Raw genomic sequence first — 13,581 nt, 5'->3', positions numbered from 1 at the left:
AAAGTTTAAATTTGGTTTAAGATTGGAAAAAGTTACGTAAAATTTCAAGACCCTTAGACCATTTTCTTCACTTCTTGTAAGCTGCCAATTTTTAAACGTTTCATTAGCTTAAAGTCTTTTACATTCTGCCACACTAATTCAAACAAATAAAGAGTCAAAACATTTTTAAAATTCAAAATAAAAAGTTGTTGTAATAATCCTGTTGTATATTTAATGCCAAACAAGCAACTGCAGAGGTAAACTAAGCTTTAATAAACATATTTGAAGTAATATTTGAACTTAATTTAAAGCTCACAAATTAAATTTTAAGAACACGTTTTAAATCTATTCCGACAGTTTAATTTTCTTTATTTCTCAAACTCACAAACAGAAACATATCTAAACCACCCTCGCAGTTTAAGCTTGTGCTTGAAAATATAAAATAACATTGCATAATTTTTGGTGCAGCTGTTAAAGTGTGGGTGTTGGCTTGGGAGCATAAAGATGTACATATGCATACGTTTAGAACCGAGTTGGGAATGGCGACCGTACTCATATGGTATGCACGTGCTGTACGCCGATTTAAACTTTTACTGATTGGATTTCACGCTCTACTCCAATCAGACGCTTCAATAATTCATTCCTTTTCGATCGCGTTTGAAAAATGTAACAGAATCAGATGTTTCCCAAGAGTAATTGAAATTTAAATGGCAAATAAATTCCCCAGACAAGCCCACGCAGTTCGTAGATCAAATTTTGTTTGGTGGTTTGCCGCAGAAACTTTAGTGATTTGTAGCCGCGCATTATTGATGGACTTGGGGGCTCAATGACAATGCGATGGAACATTTCTGACAGTTGGTCAGAGTTTCAGTTTCTTCCACAGACCGCGCACAAATCGAGTCCTGATTGTGGAAAGCTGGCGGAGCTGGAGGGCAAAAGCAAAAGTTATGACCCCCGACGAGCTGTCAGCCGGCATCAAATGTTAAAAAGTTGCCCCACAGGCAATCGCAGCGACGCAAATGAAACATTAGGCGGCACATAAATTTAACAAGCTCCGACAGTCACAGAAATCCATGTTCCGCCCGAGAGTATGCCACTTTCTCGTGGCAAAAGTTTTTACGTTCGTCCAAATAAATTGAAATCGCAGCTCAGCTTAGTTCAAGTTTTCCCTGAGATGAAAATGAAAATGTAATTTCATAAATTACACCTGCTGTTTTCCCGGCATAAGCTATCTTGAAAGTTGTGACCGAAACTTGAGTCGAGTCATTCGAAGTTAATGTGTGCTGAGGGGCAGCTTTAAAAAGTGAAGACCCCATCCGAATGCAAACATCAACATCCTTGGCCTCTGTCTGCGACATGTTGCAGCATTTGTCTCTTAATGAGCCCGACAATGTGTCCACGTGCGGCGTTCAGCCTAAGCTCAAGGAAAAACAGACAGCACACAGGACTCGCCACGACAAACATAAAGCCAGACCAAAAAGGCTCTCAGAATAGAGGACTATAAGTGGAGGACCGGGCCCATAACAATAAACAAAGAGGAGCCGAGTGGATGTCTCTGTGTTCCTCAAATCTTTTTCATCTGGAATTTCACCAAAGCCTGAAGAAGTCTCCCTTTCTTAGAGATAAAAATAAAATTACAGTGGTTCGTGTAATTTGCATATGATTTCCATTTACCCCAACTGGGACCCTCTTTTTAATGTTTAAAAGTACTTTGAATATTTTAAGGCAGGCTCGACCACTTTGAAGAAAAACTTTAAATTGAAATTAAAATTCTTGATCATTACAATTTTCCTAATCACTTAAGATGGCTTACAATTTTTGGATATTATAATAAAATAAATAAAATTTTTATTTCAATAAATATTTTGTATCTGTAATAACAAATAACACTTAAATTAACTTAAATGCTTCTTGAAATTAGCATAATAATTTGATTTCTCCCAACAACTTGATCCCCTCTCTGGAATGTTTTAAATTACTTTTTATACTAGAAGCCATGTTTAGCCCATTTAAAAAGTGTAAAAACTTTTGAAATTTTTCAGCGAATTTCCAAATTGATTGAAATTAAATTTAAAGGACTCCTCGTGAGGAATTCAGCATGGAAAGTTGCCGATTCCGGAAGTCATGCAAGCTGAAAAGTTGTAAGACAGGAGAAACTCTAGGCAGCCACTCGCCTTTCAGCCCTTTGTTCTTGGCGAACAAAGTCGCGTGTCAAGTGCTGTATTCTCAGGCATCTAGCCAAGAATAACATGCCGCAAAGCATATTGTTCATTAGGCGTTTGATTGTCTCTGAATGAGCTCGTTAAGTCGAGACAAATGGAATAATGAATCCCCATCAAACCAAATGCAACTGAAGTTTAGCACAAAGATATTTTATAGCTCGTAAAAGGAGAAATATATCGCAAAGGAATTTATTACTGAGAAATTGAGGATACTGGCAATGTTTCATAAAAATAATACGATTGGGCAAATTGCCTACGGAATGAGATTAATGAAACGAAATCGAAGGATCGCAAGGAAGGAGGGAGGGAAAAATCCTTACTAAATCTTGAAAACATCTCAAGCCAAGTCGATAAATTTCTATAAATATGTTTAAAAAAGGCAGAGAGAGAGAGAGAGCTAATAAATTAGACACATGTTCACAGCGGGCAAGGGAATTTTTCTTTTTTCATTGGCAGGGTGCGAGATTTGCGAGAAAACATTTTCTGCTAGTAAATATTTAGCTGAGAAAAAACAGAGCAAAATAGATAAACAAGTTGAAAGGCACAAACACATACATAAAAGCAGATACAGACTATCAAAAATCATCAGATACAGAGAGAAAAACATTAAAGAGACAAGCCCGACAGACTAAAATTAGTGTGTGCGCCACGTACGTATTGATAAATATACGCACATCCTATAGATACAAAGATATACACCGCTGAAATTGAAATAGACATTTTTTCGTTTCTCAAAAACAGTGCAAAACGCTGCCAGAAATTTATCGCAGCTCTCATAATTTATAGTCAAAGAAAATTAGGTAAAAGGCAGACATATGCCTGAAATTCTAACTGACTTAAATGTGACAGTAAAAACATACAGAAAAATAAATGTGTCTAAAGGGAGGCAAGTCTGGCCTTTTACCCCAAACATTTCTTGAATGCTTGCTTAGAACATTTCATCTGAAGTTTACTCTTCCTCTCCCTTAAGAGTTGGCCTAAAATGAGTTTTATATGCCCATTTGTAAGCGTTTTACTTCAGTTTAAATGCATGCTGTGATGTGGGAATTGTCTGGTTTCTAGTTACATTCATTTAAATTGCGTATACGTAATATAACGAGGGGTCTCTGGGTTTGTTTGTTTATTCAGCCAATTTTGTTAATGGAAAATCGCCAGAAGAAAGCAAATGAATTTCATTTTATTCATTGATTACATTACAAGTGGATTAGCTAAGTGTTGTAAGTAAAAGAAGAAATACATGTCACTCACACGCAGTTAATTATTATTGCAAAGGGTTATATAAAATTCGAGTTAATTAAGCTTTAATTATAATTGGAAAAGGTAATAAGGGGGAGTGGAAAAATCCCACAGGAATTACACGGTCACACACTTGCACCCTCGTGTCTGCGTTACCTTTACTTACCCCCAAGCTGGCCAAGCGAATTTCAATTACAGATATTCCATATTCACAGAGTCTGTTGCATGGCCCCAGGTGATGGACTGCCATCAGTAAATAATGCACATGAAAAAGCGATGTACATGGTCCAAAGTGGAAGGGAGTGTGTGGAGAAAGCTGCAACAAATTGAGCCACAAAAAGCTCGGTCCATTCAATACAGGGCTCAACCAAACAGGAAACCATAAACTTGTGGCTTAAGCACACAATATTTTGTTGCCCATCTAGCAACCAGGATCTGAGCAGGCCTGAGCAAACATAAAAACCAACTCAGTAATTGCATTACTCACTCAAAATAATGGCTCATTAACCCGCGGGCCTATGTACACGAAATGGGAACTGCTCGACTTTAGTTAGCGACTACAATATCCACCTTACACTCGTCAGTCTCACTGGAGACGGAGTATTTCAATAAAACTGCACATGTTTGTCAGCCAAAAAAAAATATATATTCGTTCTGCACCTCTCGTGTGGCCCAAGACGAAAATCCAGCTGCCAACGCATGGAAAAGCCGCCCAAAAAAATATTTTGCTATAAAGGGCCCTTCATATTACTGCCATCCAAAAGGGTGTGTGTGTTTTCTTTGAATTTATCTTGGCGAGGTGCATGGGGTATTTTCAGGGCATGACCTTGCCAGAGGAGCGAGTTCTGGTAATTTTAATTTTAATACAATTAACACTCACAAAAGGCGATAAAATTAGTCTCAGCGAAACAGGGCAGGCTGCGGGCCACGCCCCAATGCTTATCAGAAAAGTCACGAGGCCACATCCCATCCTAATTAGTGGGCGACAAAAAAGCGACAACCGAAACCCAACCGCGTGTTGAGTGCTCCATTTAGTAAAAACCACATAAAAACAACATTATGCAGTCCCTTTTTTATGTCTAAAATAAACTAGAATGGCGACAACAAAAAGCAGGACTAAGCTGCGTGTATTCAATGTCCTTTTTTAATGGACAGGCTATGAACTTGCTGTGTTATAAAAATAAAAACATAGTGTTACAAGACTTAAATATTTTATTTAATTTTCGTATAAAATGAATACAGTATCATATTATAAATATTTAAAAAACATTGAAGTAATGTATAAGACCTTTTAATGGAAACGTACAATGTAACATAAATATTTGTATTATTAAAACAAAAACCACCTTTAAAGATTTAAATATTTTATTTTAAAATGTAAGCTATTATTAAAACAGTTGTGTTATTATACTATATTCTGTTGAAAAAATATATATAATTATAAAAAACATTTTAAAGCATTGTTTTTTTTTTAAGATACTTTAATAAAATTCGTTAAGTTTTTAGAGGACATATGGTTTGTGTCAAGTCTCAGATTTGCAAAATTTCTGAAGCTAAGAAACTGACTCTTATTTGTTATATAAATCCCTACTTGCCAGCCGGGTGACAAACTAAAGTGGTTATTTTTGAAACCCCTACCGAGAGTAGGCCACCAAAAGCAAATTTATGTAGCTCATTTTTGAGGCAAACTCGCTTTGCCTGTAGAGCGCAACGGAAATTTGCATATAATAGGAGAATTTGCGCCATCAAGACAACAAAAGCAGCCAAACCGAGAGCAGCTGACACTCAACTCCAGTAGGGTAACTTGGGAACCTGGGACCAAAACTCACCCGTAGAGCCAGCGATGCGGCCTGAATTAATAACGAACCTTTTATGCGGTTCACTCTGGCCGGGTGCCCAGGCTCGCCCTTGTTTGGCCTTTAAATTGTCTAGAATTTATTCAAAGATTGGGGCAAAGATAGAGTTCTGTAAGTGGCCAACGCCACAAATATTTGCTAAATAAATTAGCAGCCACTTGGCTCTGTTTGTCCAACGCATTTGGTAGTCAATACATTGAATTAAAATCAGTGCACAAACAAAGTACACGAGTGGCTTTCCACAGAATTATGGTGGCAATGTAAAAATATTTATGGCGCAGGTCAATCGCATTGGGGGAATCTCCCCCTGAATGCTTTAAATTGAATTGGGCCGATTTTATAAATTGAACACATAATTTATTTAAGCAGTCGCGTTTAAGTGGTCGCGTGGCCTCGCCTCGTCAAGTGAATTATGTATTAAAAATTGAGCATTTTTATACACACACGCACTCACAACGACGGTGAGTGCTGATAAGTACTATCAAAAGTAGAAATGCCACAATTTGATAACGAATAGTGGGTAAATGTTCAGTGGATTCTCCCCTGGTGCTTACAGTTTAACCTGCGCTGTAAATAGTTGTGGAGATTGGATTACAAGTGCTCGCAGAAAGGGAAAAGGATTGGAGGGTGAACGAGATACGAAGAGGGCTTTTGGCCACTTGTATCTATTAGATACGCATACAAAACCAGCTAAGCGCAGAGTCATTAGATAAACATCGAAGCGAACATTGAAACCGGCAAGTAGTGGATGGGGTTTATATGTGGAGTGTACTGGTGGGGGTTTATAGTTGGGGATGTTCGGCATTTGGCGCCCTTGTCGACAACAGAAGTCAAGTGCAGGAACAATGACCATAGCACGCAAAAACTAAGTTGGCAGAAGTTATATTACCATGGCTACCAGACGGGGAGATGGTAAAGATAAACACAAATATGAATACACTTTGATTAAAGATAAAATTTATTCGACAAATTTATAAACTGTAGCGATATGCATTAATTAATATGAAATATAAACAAATTTAAATTTCATTTACATTCTTGGTGGAAATGTGCAATTTTGAAAATTTGAAAACTAACTTAATTATTTAGTTGAGCTTGGCGCAACTGAAGTGAGTGAAATCAACCACAATAATAACTCAATCTTATTATCCTAATGTTCAAATTTAAAAACCGTTATAACCGACCTATAAATAGAATATTTATTAATAAATTGTACTTTTTTTAAGTAAATTGAATTGAAATCTACGAATTAAGATTATAAAAATTAAAAGCATACAAAAGATATTAAGGAATTATAAAATTTCTTTAAAAATCTTAACCATTAAAATATTAATCTTTATCCATGTGTTAAAGAGGGTAAAATTTTCTTGTTCTAGCATAGTAAAATGAACAGAAATGCTTTTAAATTATTTTCTGAAAGTGTAGCCGTCTGTCGGTTGAATATTATTACGACCAAGTTATGCCGCCAATTTCGGAGGCATAACTTGAAGTTCTGCTGATGAAGCGACAGTGACAGCCCTAATGAGGTCTTTCTAGTTTGCGAAAGCAGCAGAGCCCCCGGCTCCGCCATTTTACGATAGCTTTAATTACGCGTATAATCCTCGCCAGTCCTCTTCTTCGAGAATCCTCGCAATCTTTACCACTTGCATATATGTATGCAAATATTTTTGCAACGTCTGGATGGGAAATTTGCTTTTCGGTTTCCCATGATAGCTAAAGCTAAGATTTTGCAGCTCTGATAAATGTGCGAAAACGTGCACAAGTTTCCAACGAAAAGCCCTTGGGAAAGGGATAATATAGAGGGTGAGTGGGTGTAATTTACACCCGGTTTTATTATATGCTGATTTTATGCGGCTTGACTGTTTGTGTACGGGTTAAGTTGAATGTTATTTGGAGACTTAAGGGTAAGAGCCGCAACTATTTGCTGATCAAACAATACTTTTGATAGTATATAAGAAGGAGATTATCGTTTGTCAAGAAATAAGTGCTGATAAGTTGAGTGCTTTACTGTGATCTAACAGTCCGTCCAAAACGTAGTGGAATTTTGACTTTGCTTTAATTTAGCAGGAAAATCATTCGAATAAGGTTGAGAAAGTCTTAAAAAGATTACGAAAAAATAAGCGACATATGAGCTAGTATTTATGAGAAGCGCAGGGAGTAAAAAAAAATAACTAAGTGTTTATTAAATTCGTAAATTAAAAATATCTTTAAACATTTTAAATTGTCTTAAACTCAGTTTTACAAAAGCATTCCTAAATGCAATGAAGGTCGTTCACTTTAAAATTAAAAGTTTGAATTTCAACATGATATCAGGTTTGTGAATTTTGGTTTTCTTTTCAAAGCGGTGCATTTGTTAATGTAATGTGCTTTTTATACCCTTGCAGAGGGTATTATAATTTCAGTCAGAAGTTTGCAACGCAGTGAAGGAGACGTTTCCGACCCTATAAAGTATATATATTCTTGATCAGCATCACTAGGAGAGTCGATCTAGCCATGTCCGTCTGTCCGTCTGTCCGTCCGTTTATATGCAAACTAGTCTCTCAGTTTTAAAGCTATCTGCATGAAACTTTCCCAAAAGTTGTCTTTCTATTGCAGGTAGTATATAAGTCGGAACGAGCCGGATCGGACGACTATAGCATATAGCTCCCATAGGAACAATCGGAAAAATAAATGAAAAAAAATTATAACTTTGCTGTTTTTTAATTTTTTGTTTAGTTCTTCGACATATAGTAATGGTAAAATATTTCCGATTTACGGTTTAAATTTCATCAAAATCGGACGACTATAGCATATAGCTCCCATAGGAACAATCGGAAAAAATAAATGAAAAAAAATTATAACTTTGCTGTTTTTTAATTTTTTGTTTAGTTCTTCGAGATATAGTAATGGTTTAATATTTCAGAATTACGGTTTCAATTTCATCAAAATCGGACGACTATAGCATATAAGCTCCCATAGGAACAATCGGAAAAATAAATGAAAAAAATTATAACTTTTCTGTTTTTTAATTTTTTGTTTAGTTCTTCGACATATAGCAATGTTTAATTATTTCAGAATTATGGTATAAATTTTATCAAAATCGGACGTCTATAGCATATAGCTCCCATAGAAATAATAAAAATATATAAAATAACTATCTAATAATTGAGCTGCAAATAATCATAGTTTCAATGTTTTTTTTTAGCACATACTCAAGTAAATCATAATTTAAATGTTTTCAAAAGTATTTAATTAATGCAATAGCTGCAAGGGTATATGAACTTCGGCTTGCCGAAGTTTGCTTTCCTTCTTGTTTTAAATGAAAAACCTGTAAAAGCTGACCCTAGCTAAAAATAAAACCATGAAAAGTGTGAAGGAAAAGTTGGAAAAACTTATACAGCTGAAAAATGAATTTTAAGTGTCACTTACTAAGCCTGATTTAATGAGAAGATTTGGTAAATGGTCCCATATACCATTCACCACACGAATATAAGCCCTGGCTTTAAGCTGCTGACCTTTGGCTGTATTATGTGCAACCTGCGCAGGTTTGCTTTGGATATGATGAATTCCATTTGCATAAATACCGCGTTGTTTTCGTTTGCCGGACCATCGGACTTTAGGCATGCATGTCTGTGCTCATTTGCACACTGCCAGGCAGAGATGCACAAATAAAGCCGGTTCCAAAGCCTGAATCATGGCACTCGTGTATTTAATCAAATATCAATTGATCGACCATCGCCCCCTTTGCGTCCGTACAGAAACAATTGTTTACCGGGTGAGAAATTTTCTGTTTACATACAATTGCGGTTAAAAAATTAAGGTTTGAAAATCTGTAAGGTGAGTAGCTTAAAACGAATGTAGTAGTGTTTTGACCACAACGGGGAACGGGTAGAAACCGCGGTAATGGGTAAATAAATCAGAAACAGAAATATTTTTTTGCAGTATTATTTAAACACATTTATTTATACAACAAATAGGTACAACAACTAGGTAAAACACATTTATTTATACAACAATAGGTAAAACTAAAAAAAAAATGAAGTAAAGTATTTTATTCACTCAAATCTTCTAAACTTACACAAGAAACTCTAGTCCTTGCATTTATGTTGGCAATTGATAAAGGGAATTTTTAATTAAAATTTGCATTTTGCATCCAACACTTACATTATTATAATGCCCAAAACTATTCTTGTTATTTTAAAGTTTGAAACCAAAAAATTAGTGAGGAAACTTTTGAAAGGGAAAAATAATTGCAAAATAAATTGTTTTGAATTATATTCTCCGAATTTTTCAGGAACAATAGTAGAGCTTACTATATTTCCAACTGTCACTGTTCTGCACATACATATATTTGTGTGTGTGCCACGCCCCAGGAAACAGGAATATAGCAAAACAAATGGCAACACAATGCAAAAAAGCCAAAATTCGAGGGCAAGCCAAAAATCCCATTGAAAAGGAAATGTCGGAGAGAGACAGATGGAGGGGGAGAATAAAGTAAGGGGAGATGTAACAACACACGTTCTGTGTCTGTTTGTGTGCGTGTGAGTAAGTGTGTATTGTGCGGCAGACCAAATGGCGCCAATAAAAGTTTTTGTACCCTACGAAAACAAAAAAAAAAAAGAAAATGGAGAGAGGTCCACCAAAAATGGTACAAATCCCCTGGACTTTATTTATTTTTTCGTACGCCCATTGATTTAAAGTGCTGTAAAAAAAATTGGAGCGTTATTTGGTGACACCATGACATGTTAAGATCCCAGGATCCCGAATCCGGGTCAAGAAGTTTTCTAAACTTTTGAGCTTGACAATCAATGTTGTCGCCTCTCTTATCTTTTCAGTTGTTTGTTGTTTTCTGTTTGATTTAATCAGCTTACATTGAGACAAGACACTCGTACGTACAAAAAGTTGAGCAAACAACCTGCAAAACGTAAATACTCCCAGTACAAAATAGATCCCCTTTTTCCCCACCAACACTTCCTTTGTTTGGCCCTCTCTCTTCGCAAATAAAAAAGCTTAAAGGCCGCCCGCTCTCGCCGACACAAAAGCAAAGCAAATAACGGCGGATTTAATCATTTCGTATGCAAATCGAGTTTGTCATAAAAGAAATAGTAGAATGCACGCCGGCTGAATGAGTCTTTTAAGTACAGTGAAAAGTATGGCATACGGACTTTGATGGTATTTATAAAAATTGAATTTTTAAAAATGTTTTAAATGTTTAAAAAATTTATTCAATTCTAAATAATATAACCCCTATCCTTTTTAGTTTTATTTTTAGATCGAAAAGTTTGAAACTGTCGTCTAAGGCCTTGTTTTTAAGCAAAATAAGTTTATTTTGATACTTTCGTGGTATTTTTTTAATACTCATCTTATTAAAAAATATTTCATACCAAATAGTTTAAAAATTATGTAACAATAGTCTAGTTACATTTTGTTCTTGATGTAACTATAAATAAATATTTACAAAAAAAAAGCAATTATAAATAAAAATAAATATCAAAAATATTTCGTTTCTTAATATATTATTATTTTAGATTATAAGAAAATCAAATTTCCACAAAAAAAATTTTTTTTTCAATTTTTTTCTAAGTTTATAAATTGTTTTTGTTTGCAATATAAAAATTTCAAACTATCGTTAAACTTTTGAACAATCATAATTATTAAGTGCCTATCAAATACGTATAGGAAGTTTACTGTGCTTTTGAATGTACTTTCATCTCAGCTGCTTTCGCTGACTCACTTCGCTAAGTTTGAAATGTGAACTGATAAGCAGCAATGTTTAAATTGTTTGACAATAAAAATAAGTCGCAGCCTCATTAAAGTGACTCATTTCACACAAATTAATTAAATCAATGACCTACAGTTTTATAGGCATTGGGATGCCAAAGCGAGTGCTAATTCTTCCAAACTTCTCTCTCTAATAAAATTACTACAATCACTCATCTATCAACGCCCCTCCCCTTTCGACCGTCCCTCCCATCTTTCATGTCATGTGATAATAAACATTTCTGACAGCTGTTTTTGTTGTTATTGCTTTGGCCTTTTTCGCGCAGGTGCAAAGACAACAACAACAAGAAATGGAGCTTGTAACTTATTCGCCGGGAGAGAGAAAAAGAAAGAGCGTGGGAGAGTATACGAGGGAGAGAGTAAAACTCCAAATGAAGTTTGCACCGCCAAAATGAGGAGAGAGAAAGAGCTTGGATGAGAGCCATATGTATGTCATCTAGATATGTTAGCCTTTTGTTGTTTTTTTTCGGACTGGTTCTTTGCATAAATTTTAATAATTTTGAAACACAAAATGTGCCAACACATAAGAAAATGGACAAGGCACGCATGTTGGGTGATTCTATATAAGTATGCATGTGAATTTTCTAAATTGCTTATGTGTTCAGACGGTTGAAGTCAGCAAAATAGCATTTTTATAATTTAAAGGAAAATTTTATTTATATTTAGAAAAGGTCATTTCAGCCCTATAATTTATATGAACAAGTAATTTATTTTTATCGTTTTATCATTACGTAACAAATCATTTAAAACATTCAAACAAATATATTGCTATTAAAAAAACACTCTATTTCTTTTGTAATCTATAATTTATTCGAAAAAGACCGTAAGATTTGAGGATTCATATTTCACGTATTAAAAAAATATTGTATCTCAGTTTAATATATTCATATTTAAATACTTTATAGCTTTTATTTAAAACATAACTTTAGATAAGACGGTGTTTTTATGGCAAAAAACACGGATATTAAACTATGCTATAGGTTCTTTTTCGTTGCACTTTTCTGTGATTAACCTGCGTAGAGCTATTACTGTATCCGCTGCTGTTAGCCCGCGTTTACTCATACGTAAAACAAGTGCGTGTATTTTTATAGATCCGATACGGCGGCGACAGCTGCTCCCCTGGAGCGCGACTTCCCCAGATAGTATCCGAAAGTATCCTAAACTATATACATATATAGGTACTTTGTGTACATGTTTAGCACTCACCAGGGCAAAGGTCGTGACGGGGGCCAAGCGAAGGGCGAGACTTCGATGGGTGGCCGAGGGACGCAGGAAGAGGCGGAAGGCGCTGACCATGGCAGCTCTATTTCTGGACATGATTCTCCTGGTTAACTGGAACTGGTTCTACAGCTGGACACTACAGCACACCGAATACTCTTCTTTATTCTTTTCGAAGGTTGTGAATCACAGAAAACACCGGTTATAAGGGGTAAATAATGAGTAATGTTGAAACTTATTGGATCTCGACTCGTGGCTTTCGTTGTAAAAAAAAAAATATAAATTATAAATCAGCCCAGGAGGCTTTTCACGACTTTTCACTCAAAATCAACTTTAGTAATGCTATGACGAACGGAGATTTATTTATTCGCACCGGAAACTTCAGCGATGCCTTTCTCATTCTGGAGGATTTCAAAAGGCACCGCTAAAACCTTCCCAAATTGATAAGCCCGAATAAAAAGCGCTCACAACAAATAATCAAAATAGACCAATTTTTTTTCACTAAACATTTTGATATGATTTATGATGATTTTTGATTGCTTAAACAAAAGTAAGCTGTCAAACGGAAAATGCAACAAGCCCCACGTAACAATAAAAACAATAAAAAGAACGGGCGCCAAAACGGAGAATGGGAGAATTTGGAGAGGTGGGGAAGAGGGAATTACCGGTTTTACCAGCGACTTTTCTTGAACTTTTCATACGCGGCACATGTGGCAAAAACTTGACGATTAGCACTAGGTATAGAATTATATATTGAAAGATATATATTCTGGCAATTTTTAATTGGCCGGGCGGCGTTTTACTAGGCCTTTGGCTGGCGCTCTCTCTTTTTCTCTTCGCACTCTCTTCGCCCCCAACAATTTTTGTATTTTAAGCCGGCTATACGAACACGCGATTTTATTATTATTTTTTTGTTGCTACTCTCCGAGTACCTGTTAGCACGTGCTATTTATATCGCGCTATAGCTATCTAGTTAAATATTAAATATATATAATTAGCGGTTACGATTTAAATTCGACGCGCCAACCTTGTATACCGTTATTTTTCTTTAATAAATTTATATATTTTTTATAAATATATTTCAAATATCGAGAATTTTAAATTTAATATTTAAAGTTAGCAATAAAATTAAAAAACATTGACACCCAACCGACACGAACGAACGACAAAAATGAACTAACGCCGTTATAATATACCACCTGGATCATAAATAGAACTAAATAAAACTTCTTGATACACAACAACAACAAAACAATACCACCAAAATATACCACGAAATATACCATCAAAAGGTTTATGTATGTGCTAAT

The 13,581-nt window shown here is 35.4% G+C and overlaps 1 protein-coding gene across 11 annotated transcripts in view; it reads right to left on the bottom strand.

Annotated features, from left to right (window-relative positions):
- Positions 1-13,435, bottom strand: part of LOC128258782 (calcium uniporter protein, mitochondrial) — a 49,796-nt gene extending 36,361 nt beyond the window's left edge. The window contains exons 1-2 of one of the 11 annotated variants that reach the window (XM_052990651.1): positions 13,204-13,435; positions 12,260-12,527 (exon numbers count right to left, since the gene is read on the bottom strand). In XM_052990651.1, coding sequence (XP_052846611.1) covers positions 12,260-12,370 — 111 coding nt within the window. In that variant the 5' untranslated portion in view covers positions 12,371-12,527; positions 13,204-13,435. The other 10 variants (XM_052990654.1, XM_052990656.1, XM_052990652.1 and 7 more) reach the window with 10 other exon arrangements.
- Positions 13,436-13,581: the final 146 nt, after the last annotated feature.

Source organism: Drosophila gunungcola, assembly GCF_025200985.1.
Source record: "Drosophila gunungcola strain Sukarami chromosome 3L unlocalized genomic scaffold, Dgunungcola_SK_2 000003F, whole genome shotgun sequence".
Taxonomy (NCBI): Eukaryota; Metazoa; Arthropoda; class Insecta; order Diptera; family Drosophilidae; genus Drosophila; species Drosophila gunungcola.
Note: the sequence above shows the minus strand (reverse complement) of the source record. Positions and strands in the feature narration are given on the sequence as shown.